At 54.5% G+C, this 21823-nt stretch overlaps 1 protein-coding gene across 2 annotated transcripts in view; it reads left to right on the forward strand.

Annotated features, from left to right (window-relative positions):
* CCDC93 (CCC complex scaffolding subunit CCDC93) overlaps positions 1-15514 on the forward strand; it is a 133948-nt gene extending 118434 nt beyond the window's left edge. For both annotated transcript variants that reach the window (XM_075584584.1, XM_075584585.1), the window contains 5 exons: positions 4634-4716; positions 11042-11079; positions 12158-12242; positions 13693-13806; positions 14368-15514. In XM_075584584.1, the coding sequence (XP_075440699.1) occupies positions 4634-4716; positions 11042-11079; positions 12158-12242; positions 13693-13806; positions 14368-14421 (374 nt within the window). In that variant the 3' untranslated portion in view covers positions 14422-15514. The remainder of the gene's footprint in view (positions 1-4633; positions 4717-11041; positions 11080-12157; positions 12243-13692; positions 13807-14367) is intronic.
* Positions 15515-21823: the final 6309 nt, after the last annotated feature.

A 21823-nucleotide genomic window follows, 5' to 3' on the forward strand; every position in this document is an offset into this window, starting at 1 on the left:
AATAAGACATCAGAGAGCGCCCGCGAGACTTCTGCCAGACTCGTTTCCTAGCCAATAATAAGACATCAGAGAGCGCCCGCGAGACTTCTGCCAGACTCGTTTCCTAGCCAATAATAAGACATCAGAGAGCGCCCGCGAGACTTCTGCCAGACTCGTTTCCTAGCCAATAATAAGACATCAGAGAGCGCCCGCGAGACTTCTGCCAGACTCGTTTCCTAGCCAATAATAAGACATCAGAGAGCGCCCGCGAGACTTCTGCCAGACTCGTTTCCTAGCCAATAATAAGACATCAGAGAGCGCCCGCGAGACTTCTGCCAGACTCGTTTCCTAGCCAATAATAAGACATCAGAGAGCGCCCGCGAGACTTCTGCCAGACTCGTTTCCTAGCCAATAATAAGACATCAGAGAGCGCCCGCGAGACTTCTGCCAGACTCGTTTCCTAGCCAATAATAAGACATCAGAGACCGCCCGCGAGACTTCTGCCAGACTCGTTTCCTAGCCAATAATAAGACATCAGAGAGCGCCCGCGAGACTTCTGCCAGACTCGTTTCCTAGCCAATAATAAGACATCAGAGAGCGCCCGCGAGACTTCTGCCAGACTCGTTTCCTAGCCAATAATAAGACATCAGAGACCGCCCGCGAGATTTCTGCCAGACTCGTTTCCTAGCCAATAATAAGACATCAGAGAGCGCCCGCGAGATTTCTGCCAGACTCGTTTCCTAGCCAATAATAAGACATCAGAGAGCGCCCGCGAGACTTCTGCCAGACTCGTTTCCTAGCCAATAATAAGACATCAGAGAGCGCCCGCGAGACTTCTGCCAGACTCGTTTCCTAGCCAATAATAAGACATCAGAGAGCGCCCGCGAGACTTCTGCCAGACTCGTTTCCTAGCCAATAATATGGACAATGAGAAACGGCTACAAAAGATTGTAACAATTATAGAGGTTCCAGAGCGGGAGAAGTTTCAGGAGCCGACTCCTCTTTCTGTCCCCACCAATCGGACGAGGGCATTCAAATCAGTTACTGATGCAAAATATTTACATCAATTTGTCAAAATTGAGACCGTGAAATCAATAAGTGGGAGAGCTGCATACTGCACATGCGTGTGTCATTCTGCGTGTACACCAGAGGTTGCTTTCATTAGGTTGGAAGAATGCATACGTGCACATGCGTGTGTCATTCTGCGTGTACACCAGAGGTTGGTTTCATTAGGTTGGAAGAATGCATACGTGCACATGCGTGTGTCATTCTGCGTGTGCACCAGAGGTTGCTTTCATTAGATTGGAAGAATGCATACTGCACATGCGTGTGTCATTCTGCGTGTGCACCAGAGGTTGCTTTCATTAGGTTGGAAGAATGCATACGTGCACATGCGTGTGTCATTCTGCGTGTGCACCAGAGGTTGCTTTCATTAGATTGGAAGAATGCATACTGCACATGCGTGTGTCATTCTGCGTGTGCACCAGACAATAAAAATGAATAAACTTAAATGGAAGTGATGGTTAGGGGACTGCCCGAGCGGCTCGGGCTCCTGTCAGCAGGCTTAGACACGGTACAATGGGAACAATTCTATGAGATGGAAGTACTGTATGAAGGAAATTGGACAAGTTCCCATAATCCTTGGATGTAAAGGATATAACTGACCCATGCAACAAGAACCGCAGAACCTGGGGACCGAGCTTAACCAACCTGAGCAGATCACCTTGTGTTCTCCGAGACTGTACGGACAGCAAATGTGAGGCTGGGAGTTTGGGGATCCGTGAGGAATGGATTTACTATGGGTTAGAGCGAATATCAAAGTGACCGGTTGGAATTCATGCCATACTTCTACACACACACACACACACACACACTCTGACACACTGATACACTGATACACTGAAGCACACACCATATTGATACACTGAAGCACACTGAGACACAAACACACAGCACACTGACACTGGGGCACAAATAGCACACTGACAGAGCATTCTGTAACTGACATTTACTTACACACACACACACTGATACACTGAAGCACACCGACAGACTGAAGCACACACAGCAAACTGACACACAAATACACAAATACACACAGCATAGCAGCACATAGTAAATCCTCCCCCGGATGTCACGGAGAGCAGGGTCAGGCAGAGATCTGCAGCTCTCTGCCTCAGTTCCGCCCCAGCCCCTGCTGCCTGCTCTCTTCCCCCCCACCAGCCTCTGCTGCCTGCTCTCTGCAATCCCCGCCCCAGCCTCTGCTGCCTGCTCTCTGCAATCCCCGCCCCAGCCTCTGCTGCCTGCTCTCTGCAATCCCCGCCCCAGCCTCTGCTGCCTGCTCTCTGCAATCCCCGTCCCAGCCTCTGCTGCCTGCTCTCTGCAATCTCCGTACCAGCCTCTGCTGCCTGCTCTCTGCAATCCCCGCCCCAGCCTCTGCTGCCTGCTCTCTGCAGTCCCCGCCCCAGCCTCTGCTGCCTGCTCTCTGCAATCCCCGCCCCAGCCTCTGCTGCCTGCTCTCTGCAATCCCCGTCCCAGCCTCTGCTGCCTGCTCTCTGCAATCCCCGCCCCAGCCTCTGCTGCCTGCTCTCTGCAGTCCCCGCCCCAGCCTCTGCTGCCTGCTCTCTGCAAGCCCCGCCCCAGCCTCTGCTGCCTGCTCTCTGCAATCCCCGTCCCAGCCTCTGCTGCCTGCTCTCTTTCCCCCCGTCCCAGCCTATGCTGCCTGCTCTCTTTCCCCCCGTCCCAGCCTCTGCTCTCTGCAATCCCCTGCCCCAGCCTCTGCTCTCTGCAATCCCCTCCCCCCGCCCCAGCCTCTGCTGCCTGCTCTCTGGAATCCCCCCCTCCCTCTCACAGCTCCTGATCCGCCCAGCAAGTTGCTGTTAAGGAGCCAAGAGGAGGAAGGGGGACCTGACTTCTGTGGTCGGTCACAGCTGGGCCAAATGTCCGCCCCTGTCAACGGGCCCCCGGGCAATAGCTAAGCCCCTGGTGAGGGGTACAACCGACCGAATGACCCTGGCGGCAGTGATAATAATACCTTGTTGGTAAATTCACGTAATCCAACGTTTCGCTGCAGCTTGCATGGATGATAACGCTGCACAGAAACATCAGATCACGTATGGGCCTCTTGTTTTGCCGCACACGTACAATATAGGAAACTTCCTTTTTGGCCTAAAATGGACCTAGTATCAATTTCAGTGGTTCGGATCCCAGGGACACTAATTACCCGGCAGTTATTCCGGGAGAACGGGACGCGGTTACAAGCAATCCTATCCAACCCTATCATAGAGCTGTCTTTCCTTCAGAACCGGCCCAGAGGAATCGTGATATTGGGTTTTATTTCAAGAAGGATTTGCTATAAAAAAAACCCCCAGATGTCTGCCTCAGTTCCCGAAAGTACAAACCGCAGCGCCTGTGCGCGATCAGAGTATGTTATATATAGGATATATATCTCCACAAGAATAAGCCCCATATCATGAGTCCTTTTCCTGCCGTAAGCGTTGGTATTGGTTCAAAAGGTCTGCAGGTTATTGCCTCCAATAGAGTGGAAAGTCGGGCACGGATTACAGACTTCCGTACCCTCTGATGCAAAGAAACGTACGTGAAATTCGTTTACACGCCGGCCGGCCTGGAGTTAGTCTTCTCTTAGAAACCGAGGAGCGCCGATTCCATCTCCTATGTACAATCTATATAATATATGCACACATCTCCCCGCCCCCTGCGCTGCCGGCATATGTCTTCCCTCCCCCCCCCCCCCCCTGCTGGTACATCTCCCCCTGCACATGACACAGACACAGACAGTCCCGATCCAGGCAAGGACACGCCCCTCCCTTAGTAGCCCCGCCCCCTGCTCCTGCTCTTAACATTTTTGCTGGACAGCCAAGGGAAACTTGGAATGTCCATATTTTGGCTTTATTTTTGTTAAATCATGACACGGTATAATATGTCATGTGTACACACACACACACACACACACACACACACACACACACACACACACACACACACAGTGTAATATGTCATGTGTACACACACACACACACACACACAGTGTAATATGTCATGTGTACACACACACACACACACACACACACACACGGTGTAATATGTCATGTGTTGTTATTCATCTGAGGTTGTATTTACCTAATTTTAAGACCTGCTAAGGAACAGATGATTGTTATTATCCCTGATATGTAAAACCATAGAATTCACAGAGGGTGTACTTTCTTTTTCACACAGCTGTATATGTGTGAAGTCATGTGTGTGTGTGTGTGTGTGTATGTATATATATATATATATATATATATATATATATATATATATATATATATATATATACATACATACATACATACATACATACATACATACACATATATAGACAGACACACACTCACACTCGCAGCACACTCACACTCCGCAGCACACTCACACTCCGCAGCACACTCAATAGGAAAATGATTTTTCATCTCAATAAATCCTCAGGCGATCACCTGTCTCCCGCGTGACGTACGGTTTGAGTTGGAGTTTTGGTGATTGCCTGATGATTTATTGAGATGAAAAAATCCTTTTCCTATAGAGAGTTTTGGTGTGTGGCTCTTTGTTTGTGTGCACCCAGCATTACACCCGTGTCCCTCACTCTCCTCTTCTCTTGCAGTCTCCGCCACACACAAAGAGACAAAGCAATTCTTTACTCTGTACAACACTCTGGATGATAAGAAGGTTTATTTGGAAAAAGAGGTGAGAAATAGATGATTGCAGAGAACACACAGGCGGGAAAGGAGGGCGTCTGAGCGCCCGCTCTGTGACCCGCTCCCCTGTACCAACGGGTAACATTGTACAGAAGGAGGGCGTCTGAGCGCCCGCTCCCCTGTACCAACGGGTAACATTGTACAAAAGGAGGGCGTCTGAGCGCCCGCTCTGTGACCCGCTCACTGTACCAACGGGTAACATTGTACAGAAGGAGGGCGTCTGAGCGCCCGCTCTGTGACCCCCTCCCCTGTACCAACGGGTAACATTGTACAGAAGGAGGGCGTCTGAGCGCCCGCTCTGTGACCCGCTCCCCTGTACCAACGGGTAACATTGTACAGAAGGAGGGCGTCTGAGCGCCCGCTCTGTGACCCGCTCACTGTACCAACGGGTAACATTGTACAGAAGGAGGGCGTCTGAGCGCCCGCTCTGTGACCCCCTCCCCTGTACCAACGGGTAACATTGTACAGAAGGAGGGCGTCTGAGCGCCCGCTCTGTGACCCGCTCCCCTGTACCAACGGGTAACATTGTACAGAAGGAGGGCGTCTGAGCGCCCGCTCTGTGACCCGCTCCCCTTTACCAACGGGTAACATTGTACAGAAGGAGGGCGTCTGAGCGCCCGCTCTGTGACCCGCGCCCCTGTACCAACGGGTAACATTGTACAGAAGAAGGGCGTCTGTGCGCCCGCTCTGTGACCCGCTCCCCTGTACCAACGGGTAACATTGTACAGAAGGAGGGCGTCTGAGCGCCCGCTCTGTGACCCGCTCCCCTGTACCAACGGGTAACATTGTACAGAAGGAGGGCGTCTGAGCGCCCGCTCTGTGACCCGCTCCCCTGTACCAACGGGTAACATTGTACAGAAGGAGGGCGTCTGAGCGCCCGCTCTGTGACCCGCTCCCCTGTACCAACGGGTAACATTGTACAGAAGGAGGGCGTCTGAGCGCCCGCTCTGTGACCCGCTCCCCTGTACCAACGGGTAACATTGTACAGAAGGAGGGCGTCTGAGCGCCCGCTCTGTGACCCACTCCCCTGTACCAACGGGTAACATTGTACAGAAGGAGGGCGTCTGAGCGCCCGCTCTGTGACCCGCTCCCCTGTACCAACGGGTAACATTGTACAGAAGAAGGGCGTCTGTGCGCCCGCTCTGTGACCCGCTCCCCTGTACCAACGGGTAACATTGTACAGAAGGAGGGCGTCTGAGCGCCCGCTCTGTGACCCACTCCCCTGTACCAACGGGTAACATTGTACAGAAGGAGGGCGTCTGAGCGCCCGCTCTGTGACCCGCTCCCCTGTACCAACGGGTAACATTGTACAGAAGGAGGGCGTCTGAGCGCCCGCTCTGTGACCCGCTCCCCTGTACCAACGGGTAACATTGTACAGAAGGAGGGCGTCTGAGCGCCCGCTCTGTGACCCGCTCCCCTGTACCAACGGGTAACATTGTACAGAAGGAGGGCGTCTGAGCGCCCGCTCTGTGACCCGCTCCCCTGTACCAACGGGTAACATTGTACAGAAGGAGGGCATCTGAGCGCCCGCTCTGTGACCCGCTCCCCTGTACCAACGGGTAACATTGTACAGAAGGAGGGCGTCTGAGCGCCCACTCTGTGACCCGCTCCCCTGTACCAACTGGTAACATTGTACAGAAGGAGGGCGTCTGAGCGCCCGCTCTGTGACCCGCTCCCCTGTACCAACGGGTAACATTGTACAGAAGGAGGGCGTCTCGCCCGCTCTGTGACCCGCTCCCCTGTACCAACGGGTAACATTGTACAGAAGGAGGGCGTCTGAGCGCCCGCTCTGTGACCCGCTCCCCTGTACCAACGGGTAACATTGTACAGAAGGAGGGCATCTGAGCGCCCGCTCTGTGACCCGCTCCCTGTACCGACGGGTAACATTGTACAGAAGGGCGTCTGAGCGCCCGCTCTGTGACCCGCTCCCCTGTACCAACGGGTAACATTGTACAGAAGGAGGGCGTCTGAGCGCCCGCTCTGTGACCCGCTCCCCTGTACCAACGGGTAACATTGTACAGAAGGAGGGCATCTCGCCCGCTCTGTGACCCGCTCCCCTGTACCAACGGGTAACATTGTACAGAAGGAGGGCGTCTGAGCGCCCGCTCCCCTGTACCAACGGGTAACATTGTACAGAAGGAGGGCGTCTGAGCGCCCGCTCTGTGACCCGCTCCCCTGTACCAACGGGTAACATTGTACAGAAGGAGGGCGTCTGAGCGCCCGCTCTGTGACCCGCTCCCCTGTACCAACGGGTAACATTGTACAGAAGGAGGGCGTCTGAGTGCACGCTCTGTGACCCGCTCCCCTGTACCAACGGGTAACATTGTACCGAAGGAGGGCGTCTGAGCGCCCGCTCTGTGACCCGCTCCCTGTACCGACGGGTAACATTGTACAGAAGGGCGTCTGAGCGCCCGCTCTGTGACCCGCTCCTCTGTACCAACGGGTAACATTGTACAGAAGGAGGGCGTCTGAGCGCCCGCTCTGTGACCCGCTCCCCTGTACCAACGGGTAACATTGTACAGAAGGAGGGCGTCTGAGCGCCCGTTATGTGACCCGCTCCCCTGTACCAACGGGTAACATTGTACAGAAGGAGGGCGTCTGAGCGCCCGCTCTGTGACCCGCTCCCCTGTACCAACGGGTAACATTGTACAGAAGGAGGGCGTCTGAGCGCCCGCTCTGTGACCCGCTCCCCTGTACCAACGGGTAACATTGTACAGAAGGAGGGCGTCTGAGCGCCCGCTCTGTGACCCGCTCCCCTGTACCAACGGGTAACATTGTACAGAAGGAGGGCGTCTGAGCGCCCGCTCTGTGACCCGCTCCCCTGTACCAACGGGTAACATTGTACAGAAGGAGAGCGTCTGAGCGCCCGCTCTGTGACCCGCTCCCCTGTACCAACGGGTAACATTGTACAGAAGGAGGGCGTCTGAGCGCCCGCTCTGTGACCCGCTCACTGTACCAACGGGTAACATTGTACAGAAGGAGGGCGTCTGAGCGCCCGCTCTGTGACCCGCTCCCCTGTACCAACGGGTAACATTGTACAGAAGGAGGGCGTCTCGCCCGCTCTGTGACCCGCTCCCCTGTACCAACGGGTAACATTGTACAGAAGGAGGGCGTCTGAGCGCCCGCTCTGTGACCCGCTCCCTGTACCAACGGGTAACATTGTACAGAAGGAGGGCGTCTGAGCGCCCGCTCTGTGACCCGCTCCCCTGTACCAACGGGTAACATTGTACAGAAGGAGGGCGTCTGAGCGCCCGCTCTGTGACCCGCTCCCCTGTACCAACGGGTAACATTGTACAGAAGGAGAGCGTCTGAGCGCCCGCTCTGTGACCCGCTCCCCTGTACCAACGGGTAACATTGTACAGAAGGAGGGCGTCTGAGCGCCCGCTCTGTGACCCGCTCCCCTGTACCAACGGGTAACATTGTACAGAAGGAGGGCGTCTGAGCGCCCGCTCTGTGACCCGCTCCCCTGTACCAACGGGTAACATTGTACAGAAGGAGGGCGTCTGAGCGCCCGCTCCCCTGTTCCAACGGGTAACATTGTACAGAAGGAGAGCGTCTGAGCGCCCGCTCTGTGACCCGCTCCCCTGTACCTGATGGGTAACATTGTACAGAAGGAGGGCGTCTGAGCGCCCGCTCTGTGACCCACTCCCCTGTACCTGACGGGTAACATTGTACAGAAGGAGGGCGTCTGAGCGCCCGCTCTGTGACCCGCTCCCCTGTACCAACGGGTAACATTGTACAGAAGGAGGGCGTCTGAGCGCCCGCTCTGTGACCCGCTCCCCTGTACCAACGGGTAACATTGTACAGAAGGAGGGCGTCTGAGCGCCCGCTCTGTGACCCGCTCCCCTGTACCAACGGGTAACATTGTACAGAAGGAGGGCGTCTGAGCGCCCGCTCTGTGACCCGATTCCCTGTACCAACGGGTAACATTGTACACGCTTCAGGAAAGCTTTTCATTGGTTCTTCCAAGCACAGACCTGCAAACACTGGCCGTGCTATATGCAAACCTCTGTGTGACGAGACCTTGTTTCGGGCTCAGTGAGGGGCGCAGGCGCTTTGTGTTTCGGGGTCAGTGAGAGGGGCGCAGGCGCTGTGTGTTTCGGGCTCAGTGAGGGGCGCAGGCGCTTTGTGTTTCGGGGTCAGTGATAGGCGCAACCGGTGTGTGTTTCGGGGTCAGTGAGAGGCGCAGGCGGTGTGTGTTTCGGGGTCAGTGATAGGCGCAGGCGGTGTGTGTTTCGGGCTCAGTGAGGGGCGCAGGCGCTTTGTGTTTCGGGGTCAGTGAGAGGGGCGCAGGCGGTGTGTGTTTCGGGCTCAGTGAGGGGCGCAGGCGCTTTGTGTTTCGGGGTCAGTGAGAGGGGCGCAGGCGCTGTGTGTTTCGGGGTCAGTGATAGGCGCAGGCGGTGTGTGTTTCGGGGTCAGTGAGAGGCGCAGGCGCTGTGTGTTTCGGGGTCAGTGAGAGGCGCAGGCGGTGGGTGTTTCGGGGTCAGTGATGGGCGCAGGCGGTGGGGGTTTCGGGGTCAGTGAGAGGGGCGCAGGCGCTTTGTGTTTCGGGGTCAGTGATAGGTGCAGGCGGTGTGTGTTTCGGGGTCAGTGATAGGTGCATGCGGTGGGTGTTTCGGGGTCAGTGAGGGGCGCAGGCGGTGTGTGTTTCGGGGTCAGTGAGGGGCGCAGGCGGTGTGTGTTTCGGGGTCAGTGATGGGCGCAGGCGGTGTGTGTTTCGGGGTCAGTGATGGGTGCAGGCGGTGTGTGTTTCGGGGTCAGTGATAGGTGCAGGCGCTGTGTGTTTCGGGGTCAGTGATGGGCGCAGGCGGTGTGTGTTTCGGGGTCAGTGATGGGCGCAGGCGGTGGGGGTTTCGGGGTCAGTGAGAGGGGCGCAGGCGGTGTGTGTTTCGGGGTCAGTGATGGGCGCAGGCGGTGTGTGTTTCGGGGTCAGTGATAGGTGCAGGCGGTGTGTGTTTCGGGGTCAGTGATGGGCGCAGGCGGTGTGTGTTTCGGGGTCAGTGATAGGTGCAGGCGGTGTGTGTTTCGGGGTCAGTGATGGGCGCAGGCGGTGTGTGTTTCGGGGTCAGTGATAGGTGCAGGCGGTGGGGGTTTCGGGGTCAGTGAGGGGCGCAGGCGGTGTGTGTTTCGGGGTCAGTGATGGGCGCAGGCGGTGTGTGTGTTCGGGGTCAGTGATGGGCGCAGGTGGTGTGTGTGTTTCGGGGTCAGTGATGGGCGCAGGCGGTGGGGGTTTCGGGGTCAGTGAGGGGCGCAGGCGGTGTGTGTTTCGGGGTCAGTGAGGGGCGCAGGCGGTGGGGGTTTCGGGGTCAGTGATGGGCGCAGGCGGTGGGGGTTTCGGGGTCAGTGATGGGCGCAGGCGGTGGGGGTTTCGGGGTCAGTGATGGGCGCAGGCGGTGGGGGTTTCGGGGTCAGTGATGGGCGCAGGCGGTGTGTGTTTCGGGGTCAGTGAGAGGGGCGCAGGCGGTGGGGGTTTCGGGGTCAGTGAGAGGGGCGCAGGCGGTGTGTGTTTCGGGGTCAGTGAGGGGCGCAGGCGGTGTGTGTTTCGGGGTCAGTGATGGGCGCAGGCGGTGGGGGTTTCGGGGTCAGTGATGGGCGCAGGCGGTGGGTGTGTTCGGGGTCAGTGATGGGCGCAGGCGGTGTGTGTTTCGGGGTCAGTGAGGGGCGCAGGCGGTGGGTGTTTCGGGGTCAGTGATGGGCGCAGGCGGTGGGGGTTTCGGGGTCAGTGATGGGCGCAGGCGGTGTGTGTGTTCGGGGTCAGTGAGGGGCGCAGGCGGTGTGTGTTTCGGGGTCAGTGAGGGGCGCTGGCGGTGTGTGTTTCGGGGTCAGTGAGGGGCGCAGGCGGTGTGTGTTTCGGGGTCAGTGATGGGCGCAGGCGGTGGGGGTTTCGGGGTCAGTGAGGGGCGCAGGCGGTGTGTGTTTCGGGGTCAGTGATGGGCGCAGGCGGTGGGGGTTTCGGGGTCAGTGAGGGGCGCAGGCGGTGTGTGTTTCGGGGTCAGTGATGGGCGCAGGCGGTGGGTGTGTTCGGGGTCAGTGATGGGCGCAGGCGGTGTGTGTTTCGGGGTCAGTGAGGGGCGCTGGCGGTGTGTGTTTCGGGGTCAGTGATGGGCGCATGCGGTGGGTGTTAGGATGCCGGGTACAGTTGGTTTGGGTTAGAAAGGCAGAAACTGGATGATTCTCTTTTTGGTGTAAGCTGGGGGCGCTGCTGTTTAACTGTTTAAGTTCTGGCAGAGCCTGCATTACTGTGCAGCACACGGCAGCCTCTGGCATGGAAGGGGTTAATATGCGGCTCTCACTCGCTGTGATTTCTTTTCCAGGTGAATTTGCTGAATTCCGTGCACGATAACTTCCAGCAGTGAGTACGCGCTGCGTTATTCCTCGCACTGACGGACACTCGCTCTCTGGCGCTCGCACTGACGCACGCTCACATGGACACTCTCTGGCGCTCGCACTGACGCACGCTCACACGGACACTCACTCTCTGGCGCACGCACTGACGCACGCTCACACGGACACTCACTCTCTGGCGCACGCACTGACGCACGCTCACATGGACACTCTCTGGCGCTCGCACTGACGCACGCTCACATGGACACTCGTTCTCTGGCGCTCGCACTGACGCACGCTCACACGGACACTCGCTCTCTGGCGCTCGCACTGACGCACGCTCACACGGACACTCGCTCTCTGGCGCTCGCACTGACGCACGCTCACACGGACACTCGCTCTCTGGCGCTCGCACTGACGCACGCTCACACGGACACTCGCTCTCTGGCGCTCGCACTGACGCACGCTCACACGGACACTCGCTCTCTGGCGCTCGCACTGACACACGCTCACACGGACACTCGCTCTCTGGCGCTCGCACTGACGCACGCTCACACGGACACTCGCTCTCTGGCGCTCGCACTGACGCACGCTCACACAGACACTCGCTCTCTGGCGCTCGCACTGACGCACGCTCACACGGACACTCGCTCTCTGGCGCTCGCACTGACGCACGCTCACACGGACACTCGCTCTCTGGCGCTCGCACTGACGCACGCTCACACGGACACTCGCTCTCTGGCGCTCAAACTGACGCACGCTCACACGGACACTCGCTCTCTGGTGCTTAGTGACGCTCACTGACACGGGCGCTCTCGCTGCCTGGCGCCAACACTGCGGACACATTACTTGGGCCACGTTAAAGCCGTGGTTATGGTGGGAGCGGGTAAAGCTGCCGTTCCACTAGTTATTGGTGACACTTCAGTTCCACTCTTGTTTTGAATAGAAATGGGATTTCAGAGACCCCCTTCCTGTTATTATGGGATAATTATTATATTGGAATATTTCACTTGGCGTATCGAGCAGTGCGCAGCGTCTCTGGGGCGCACAGCGTATCTCTAGCACGTATGAAGTCTCCATGCAGCGTGACGATGTCTGTCCCGCAGAGCGATGGCCGCCTCCAGCACACGGGACCAGTTTCTCAGGCAGATGGAGCAGATTGTGGATGGGATCAAACAGAGCAGGATGAAGGTATTGTATTTTATTGTGTCTATATTTATATAGCGCCAAAAGTGTACTCAGCGCTTCACAAAGAATACAGTACGGGGGTGCATTAGGTGGCAGTGTTTGTCACAATGGGTGGTAGGAGGGACTGTGTGCGCGCTGTAAGGGTGTGTGTGCGCGCTGTAAGCGTGTGTGTGCGCGCTGTAAGCGCGTGTGTGCGCTGTAAGCGCGCGCGTGTGTGCATTGCACTGTATGCGCTCTGTAAGCGTGTGTGTGCGCATTGCACTGTGTGCGCGCTGTAAGCGCGTGTGTGTGTGTGTGCGCATTGCACTGTGTGCGCGCTGTAAGCGCGTGTGTGTGTGTGTGTGTGTGTGTGTGTGTGTGTGTGTGTGTGTGCATTGCACTATATGCGCGATGTAAGCGTGTGTGTGTGTGTGTGTGTGTGTCTGTGTGCGTGCGCATTGCACTGTGTGCGCGCTGTAAGCGCGTGTGTGTGTATTGCACTGTGTGCGTGCTGTAAGCGTGTGTGTATTGCACTGTGTGCGCGCTGTAAGCGTGTGTGTGTGTGCACTGCACTGTGTGCGCGCTGTAAGCGCGTGTATTGCACTGTGTGCGTGCTGTAAGCGTGTGTGTATTCCACTGTGTGTATTGCACTGTGTGCGCGCTGTAAGCGTGTGTGTGTGTGCATTGCACAGTGTGCGCGCTGTAAGCGCGTGTGTGTGTGTGTGCATTGCACTGTGTGCGCGCTGTAAGCGTGTGTGTGTGTGTGTGTGTGTGTGCATTGCACTGTATGCGCGCTGTAAGCGTGTGTGTGTGCATTGCACTGTGTGCGTGCTGTAAGCGTGTGTGTATTGCACTGTGTGCGTGCTGTAAGCGTGTGTATTGCACTGTGTGCGCGCTGTAAGCGTGTGTGTGTGCGCATTGCACTGTGCGCGCTGTAAGCGTGTGTGTGTGCATTGCACTGTGTGTGTGCTGTAAGCGTGTGTGTATTGCACTGTGTGCGTGCTGTAAGCGTGTGTGTATTGCACTGTGTGCGCGCTGTAAGCGTGTGTGTATTGCACTGTGTGCACGCTGTAAGCGTGTGTGTGTGCGCATTGCACTGTGTGCACGCTGTAAGCGCGTGTGTGTGTGCACTGCACTGTGTGCACGCTGTAAGCGTGTGTGTGTGCGCATTGCACTGTGTGCACGCTGTAAGCGCGCGTGTGTGTGTGCACTGCACTGTGTGCGCGCTGTAAGCGTGTGTGTGTGCATTGCACTGTGTGCGCGCTGTAAGCGTGTGTGTGCGCACTGCACTGTGTGCGCGCTGTAAGCGTGTGTGTGCGCACTGCACTGTGTGCGCGCTGTAAGCGTGTGTGTGCGCACTGCACTGTGTGCGCGCTGTAAGCGTGTGTGTGTGCATTGCACTGTGTGCGCGCTGTAAGCGTGTGTGTGCGCACTGCACTGTGTGCGCGCTATAAGCATGTGCGCGTTTCCCCAGATGGAGAAGAAGAAGCAGGAGAATAAGATGCGGAGGGATCAGCTGAACGATGAGTTCCTGGAGCTGCTGGAGAAGCAGAGATACTACTTCAAAACAGTCAAGGAGTTTAAAGAGGTGCAACCCCCTCCCCTTCCCCCCCCCCAGCAGACGTGAGACCCCCCCCCCCCCCCGCAGACGTGAGACCGCCCCCTACTCACTGGCAGCTGTGAGACCCCCCCCCCCCCCCCGCAGACGTGAGACCTGCCTCCAACCACCCCCCCCCCCCCCCCCCCCCTGTAGACATGTTCTGTACGTTTGTGGGGTCAGCGCCTCAGAAACGTTACCCTGTCCAGCAGATAATTGTGGGGTGTCCTGTATTCTGCACCCCCTAGTGATCTGCGGTCCCCTCCCGCGGGACCTCCTGCGGCCCCCTCCCGCGGTCCCCTCCCGCGTGACCTCCTGCGGCCCCCTCCCGCGTGACCTCCTGCGGCCCCCTCACGCGGGACCTCCTGCGGTCCCCTCCCGCGGGACCTCCTGGGCCCGGACGTTACCTGCGGTCCCCTCCCGCGGGACCTCCTGCGGTCCCCTCTCGCGGGACCTCCTGCGGCCCCCTCCCGCGGTCCCCTCCCGCGGGACCTCCTGGGCCCGGACGTTACCGGCGGTTCTCACCGATTCCTCTTGTTTTTTTTCTCCTAGGAATGTCGGAGAAATGAGACTCTCCTCGGCAAACTGAAGGAGCAGAATCCCTGAGCCGCGCGCGCTCGTGGGACGGACGCCCCGCCGGAGTTACACCGCGCTCGCTCGTGGGACGGACGCCCCGCCGGAGTTACACCGTGCGCGCTCGTGGGACGGACGCCCCGCCGGAGTTACACCGCGCGCGCTCGTGGGACGGACGCCCCGCCGGAGTTACACCGCGCGCGCTCGTGGGACGGACGCCCCGCCGGAGTTACACCGCGCGCGCTCGTGGGACGGACGCCCCGCCGGAGTTACACCGCGCGCGCTCGTGGGACGGACGCCCCGCCGGAGTTACACCGCGCGCGCTCGTGGGACGGACGCCCCGCCGGAGTTACACCGCGCGCGCTCGTGGGACGGACGCCCCGCCGGAGTTACACCGTGCACGCTCGTGGGACGGACGCCCTGCCGGAGTTACACCGCGCGCGCTCGTGGGACGGACGCCCCGCCGGAGTTACACCGCGCGCGCTCGTGGGACGGACGTCCCGCCGGAGTTACACCGCGCGCGCTCGTGGGACGGACGCCCTGCCGGAGTTACACCGTGCGCGCTCGTGGGACGGACGCCCCGCCGGAGTTACACCGTGCACGCTCGTGGGACGGACGCCCCGCCGGAGTTACACCGCGCGCGCTCGTGGGACGGACGCCCCGCCGGAGTTACACCGCGCGCGCTCGTGGGACGGACGCCCCGCCGGAGTTACACCGCGCGCGCTCGTGGGACGGACGCCCCGCCGGATTTACACCGTGCGCGCTCGTGGGACGGACGCCCCGCCGGAGTTACACCGCGCGCGCTCGTGGGACGGACGCCCCGCCGGAGTTACACCGTGCGCGCTCGTGGGACGGACGCCCCGCCGGAGTTACACCGTGCGCGCTCGTGGGACGGACGCCCCGCCGGAGTTACACCGCGCGCGCTCGTGGGACGGACGCATTTCGTAGTCCATTTGGCTCCAAAGGGCTCTGTAATTTTGAAAGATTCCTGACCGCTGGTGCTTGGGGTCAAACGACATCCGCGAGATGGGAGAGAGCGCTTTGTTAGTTGTATTATATGCAGAAAAACAGAAGCGGCACTCAACGTTAGTGATAATATAAATAATTAAACGGGTCCTTCACAGTATGAGGACTCCAGTGCACATTGATATTTGTGTCTGTAAACAACAAAATAGTGCAAATAATGGTGTTAATGATATAACACAACAAAGTGTAATGAATAGAATAATAAGCACAGAAATGCAGTGAATATAAGAATATTCTCTTCCACGCAGACCCTGGAACCGGATATTCTCGCAATATCCACAAACGCCTTGTGTACACACAGCAGGGGAGCGGGGACATGCACCATGGAGAAGACAGAAAAACCCAGCACAGAGTAGTACAGCAAGGTCAGGTGAGCGGTGTCACGGGAGAGCGGTACTTTTACACCGATACCACCGGGATCACCAGCACCACACAGGACAAGGTTGTTGGATAAAATGGGGTTTATTCAGGCAGCCATCAGACCAAACAAAGATGCGCAAAACAAGATACAATACAAACTGGGGGCCTGGGGAGCAGTCTCTAGCCTCGCTAGGTGCAGCGGCCTGGGGAGCAGACACTAGCCTCGCTGGGTGCAGGGGCCTGGGGAGCAGACACTAGCCTCGCTGGGTGCAGGGGCCTGGGGAGCAGTCTCTTGCCTCGCTGGGTGCAGAGGCCTGGGGAGCAGTCTCTTGCCTCGCTAGGTGCAGCGGCCTGGGGAGCAGACACTAGCCTCGCTGGGTGCAGGGGCCTGGGGAGCAGACACTAGCCTCGCTGGGTGCAGGGGCCTGGGGAGCAGACACTAGCCTCGCTGGGTGCAGGGGCCTGGGGAGCAGTCTCTTGCCTCGCTGGGTGCAGAGGCCTGGGGAGCAGTCTCTTGCCTCGCTGGGTGCAGAGTGAAACCCAGTGACTTGGAAAAGGCGCTTAACAACTATAAAAGTGATCAAAAAAATAAAAATGTGTGAAACTGACGAATTCTCTCAACCTTCCAGGGAATATGCACTGATTCCCTTACAACAGTTTAGGATCCAGGGCAGGAAGGGAGCAGCATCATCAGGAACACCCAGAAAAAAATACAAAAATAATCATAGTGTGGTATGAAAAATACATATATGTCAAACTCTGAGACTTGGCTCTTATGGTGACCTACTTACAAAATGTAAGATTCAAAATAGCAGGTTTGTATTAGTGATGGATCTTTGGACACCTCAGCTTTGGACCACGGCAAACAGCAGCATACATCAATAGGGTGGTGTCAGGCAGGATGGTGTATTTACTCTGGCAGCAGCTCCCAATCAGTCATATGCAATCATACAGAGATAATGGAAACGATAGTGCTTTACCAGATAACACAAAGTTTTATCATAGAGACTTGCAGGACATGTACTCACAATATATTCAATGAGCACATTCACATCAAGGTATCTTTAGGCAGTTGGATATCGGCTCGGCAGATGGAAAACAAATCCCTCACTCCACTCCGCTCACTTGTCCTCCACGAGGGTGCCCCCTCGTCCGGTGCCGGATGGTTGGCGTCTGTCGTCACTTCCTGGCCTGGCGGTGACGACTTCCGGTAGGCGCAAGTAGAACGGGGAGTAGGAGGGACGCCGGTCCGCAGCTCTGCCTCCGTGGAAACAGCAGTACAACAAACAGCTCCCCAACGGTGAATACAGCTGGGCTCTGCTAAACTGGAACTGGAACTTCTTTGGCTCAACGCGTTTCACTGCATACCGCAGCTTCCTCAGGAGCAATGATTAAGTCCCCTACTGGGTGTTATTTAAATAGCCTTCTCAATTAAGGCAATTGGTGATGTAATCAAGCATAATTCCACACAGGGTAGTTAACATAATTACACACAGAGTCTCCCAAAATGGGTACATGATCTCTGTGGCCAAAAAAACGACGCAATAAAATACTTTATTAATTATAAAAAAACATGAAACTGAGTACCTACATAGTTTAAAAATGATTAAATACTAAAATTAATTGGGGGTTGTTAGATCGAGATGCTTAATGGAGGGTAGAGAGAGAGAGAGAAAAACATATGTCAGTTAATCATAAATATCAAATATGGCTAACATTAATAAAAACATATTAAAAGTGAAAAACTAAAATGCAAATAATAAGACTGACATGACTTAAAAAAGGGATGACACAGGAAAGTGCAATTACAGTGACTAGAGGAAGGGTGCAATTTCAAAATCAACATTAAGACCATGTGGTGTCAAAGTGTTGAGTTTATGCACCCAGTACATTTCTCTTTTACTTAAATCTAAATTTATGTCCCGTCCTCTCCAATGTTGTGTCACATGCTCTATCGCGGTGAATTTTAACCCTTTCGTATTAGAGTTATACAAACTGGGGGCCTGGGGAGCAGTCTCTAGCCTCGCTAGGTGCAGCGGCCTGGGGAGCAGACACTAGCCTCGCTGGGTGCAGGGGCCTGGGGAGCAGACACTAGCCTCGCTGGGTGCAGGGGCCTGGGGAGCAGTCTCTTGCCTCGCTGGGTGCAGAGGCCTGGGGAGCAGTCTCTTGCCTCGCTAGGTGCAGCGGCCTGGGGAGCAGACACTAGCCTCGCTGGGTGCAGGGGCCTGGGGAGCAGACACTAGCCTCGCTGGGTGCAGGGGCCTGGGGAGCAGACACTAGCCTCGCTGGGTGCAGGGGCCTGGGGAGCAGTCTCTTGCCTCGCTGGGTGCAGAGGCCTGGGGAGCAGTCTCTAGCCTCGCTAGGTGCAGTGGCCTGGGGAGCAGACACTAGCCTCGCTGGGTGCAGGGGCCTGGGGAGCAGTCTCTAGCCTCGCTGGGTGCACAGGCCTGGGGAGCAGACTCTATCCTCGCTAGGTGCAGGGGCTGCTTCAAGAAGGCTTGCCCTGTCCGCTTCTCGTCCAGGATATCAGGGGGCTGATCACACAGCAGTCACTCACACAGATCTCCAGCTGGTCACTGTAAATATCCGAACTCCTTTACAGAATGTCTCTCAGTCCCCCTGTCTCTCAGATAGTCCTTTGAGGGAATCTCCACACACCTTCCCAGAGTGTCTCTCAGTCTCTGTTAGCAGTGATGGTAGATCTGATTCTGTGATCAGCAGCACCCCTTATATAGCCCTCTATAGCTATCTGTTGCAGGGGAGGGAGCTGCTGGACCATCAGAGCATGGATTTGGTTGGTGCCACAACAGCCAGAGAGCGTGCTAAGAACCCGTCCCTATCACTGATTGTTCACTATTTCTCACTCACCAAATGTCTGTAACACCTCCACGCCCCCAACCATTGTCTCAATACACATTTATCTGCAGGAACCTCAGCCGATTAAAACAGCCCCCTCCATACAGATGTACACTTAATCCAATTAACACTTTACAGGGCTGACTCCCAAATCACATCACAGTGCTCACACATAGATCACAAACACTTTACCTCATATTGCTTGCTCAACTAGACTTGTGGATTGCATTTGGAATACATTCTCGCATACATAGTGCGTTATACATTCTCACATACATAGTGCATTACACATTCTCACATGCATAGTGCATTACACATTCTCACATGCATAGTGCATTATACATTCTCACATACATAGTGCATTACACATTCTCACATACATGGTGCATTACACATTCTCGCATACATAGTGCATTATACATTCTCACATACATGGTGCATTACACATTCTCGCATACATAGTGCATTATACATTCTCGCATACATAGTGCATTACACATTCTCGCATACATAGTGCATTATACATTCTCACATACATGGTGCATTACACATTCTCGCATACATAGTGCGTTATACATTCTCACATACATAGTGCATTACACATTCTCACATGCATAGTGCATTACACATTCTCACATGCATAGTGCATTACACATTCTCACATGCATAGTGCATTACACATTCTCACATACATAGTGCATTACACATTCTCACATACATGGTGCATTATACATTCTCACATACATGGTGCATTATACATTCTCGCATACATAGTGCATTATACATTCTCACATACATGGTGCATTACACATTCTCACATACATAGTGCATTACACATTCTCACATACATAGTGCATTACACATTCTCGCATACATAGTGCATTACACATTCTCGCATACATGGTGCATTACACATTCTCACATGCATAGTGCATTACACATTCTCACATACATAGTGCATTACACATTCTCGCATACATGATGCATTACACATTCTCACATGCATAGTGCATTACACATTCTCGCATACATAGTGCATTACACATTCTCACATGCATAGTGCATTACACATTCTCGCATGCATAGTGCATTAAACATTCTCGCATACATGGTGCATTACACATTCTCACATGCATAGTGCATTACACATTCTCACATACATAGTGCATTACACATTCTCGCATACATGGTGCATTACACATTCTCACATGCATAGTGCATTACACATTCTCGCATACATAGTGCATTACACATTCTCACATGCATAGTGCATTACACATTCTCGCATACATAGTGCATTACACATTCTCACATACATAGTGCATTACACATTCTCACATACATAGTGCATTACACATTCTCGCATACATAGTGCGTTACACATTCTCACATACATAGTGCATTACACATTCTCACATACATAGTGCATTACACATTCTCACATACATAGTGCATTACACATTCTCACATACATGGTGCATTATACATTCTCACATACATAGTGCATTATACATTCTCACATACATAGTGCATTACACATTCTCACATACATAGTGCATTACACATTCTCACATACATAGTGCATTACACATTCTCGCATACATGGTGCATTACACATTCTCACATGCATAGTGCATTACACATTCTCGCATACATAGTGCATTACACATTCTCGCATGCATAGTGCATTAAACATTCTCGCATACATGGTGCATTACACATTCTCACATGCATAGTGCATTACACATTCTCACATACATAGTGCATTACACATTCTCGCATACATGGTGCATTACACATTCTCACATGCATAGTGCATTACACATTCTCGCATGCATAGTGCATTACACATTCTCACATGCATAGTGCATTACACATTCTCGCATACATAGTGCATTACACATTCTCACATACATAGTGCATTACACATTCTCACATACATAGTGCATTACACATTCTCGCATACATAGTGCGTTACACATTCTCACATACATAGTGCATTACACATTCTCACATACATAGTGCATTACACATTCTCACATACATAGTGCATTACACATTCTCACATACATAGTGCATTATACATTCTCACATACATAGTGCATTATACATTCTCACATACATAGTGCATTACACATTCTCACATACATAGTGCATTACACATTCTCACATACATGGTGCATTATACATTCTCACATACATAGTGCATTACACATTCTCACATACATAGTGCATTACACATTCTCACATACATAGTGCATTACACATTCTCACATACATGGTGCATTATACATTCTCACATACATAGTGCATTATACATTCTCACATACATAGTGCATTACACATTCTCACATACATAGTGCATTACATATTCTCACATACATAGTGCATTATACATTCCTTGTTCTCCCCCAGATATTAAATACATTTGGTTGAAATAAGCCTTACATAGGTGGCCAAGTTACATGGATTTAGGGGTAGCTAGCCGGGCTTCATTTCAGTTTTGTGCCAGCAACCCCCTACCGTCCCAAGTGTATATAGGTGTCAAGCTCCAAATTCAATACTCACGAACCAGCAATACCATTGGGCATATCCAAAACTGTGGCAAGTGTAGGTACCACAGGCAAAGTGAGTCGCGTCCTCACCAAGCTTCACAGGACTGCATCGCCGGTGACTGTGACATTTGGAATTAGGAATGGTATGGGGTATAAAGCAGGTGTAGGTAGGGGCCATGCACTCCTGACACAGCTGCATGACGGTGAAATGCGTTGTGTTTTACAAGCCCCACCCCGGGTATCAAGTGGCCGCAACCAGGTCCGGAAGTGACGTCACCGGCAGACGCAGTCCTGTGCAGCTGGGTGAGAACGCGACTCGCCTTTCCTGCGGGAGTCGCCAGGTGAGCATATGAAATGCTTGTTTTAACTCTAAATAAGCCTTGAATTTGGAGGGGCAGTTTGGCAAATTCTGCACCATCATTGCTTTTCTGCGTCACCGGAGCGAGGGAATCGCGCTGATACCTACACGTGCCAGTTTGGGATATGCCCAATGATATTGCTGCTTTGTGAGTATTGAATGTGGAGATTGAAACCTATATATACATATAGACATCTTACTCTAACAGCTAGTGTACATCACCACAGCAAGTATACCAGCAGCTCAGAGGCCGACATGATTTGGTGCTGCTGGGACTGCT

The sequence above is a fragment of the Ascaphus truei genome, unplaced genomic scaffold, assembly GCF_040206685.1.
Source record: "Ascaphus truei isolate aAscTru1 unplaced genomic scaffold, aAscTru1.hap1 HAP1_SCAFFOLD_665, whole genome shotgun sequence".
Lineage (NCBI taxonomy): Eukaryota > Metazoa > Chordata > Amphibia > Anura > Ascaphidae > Ascaphus > Ascaphus truei.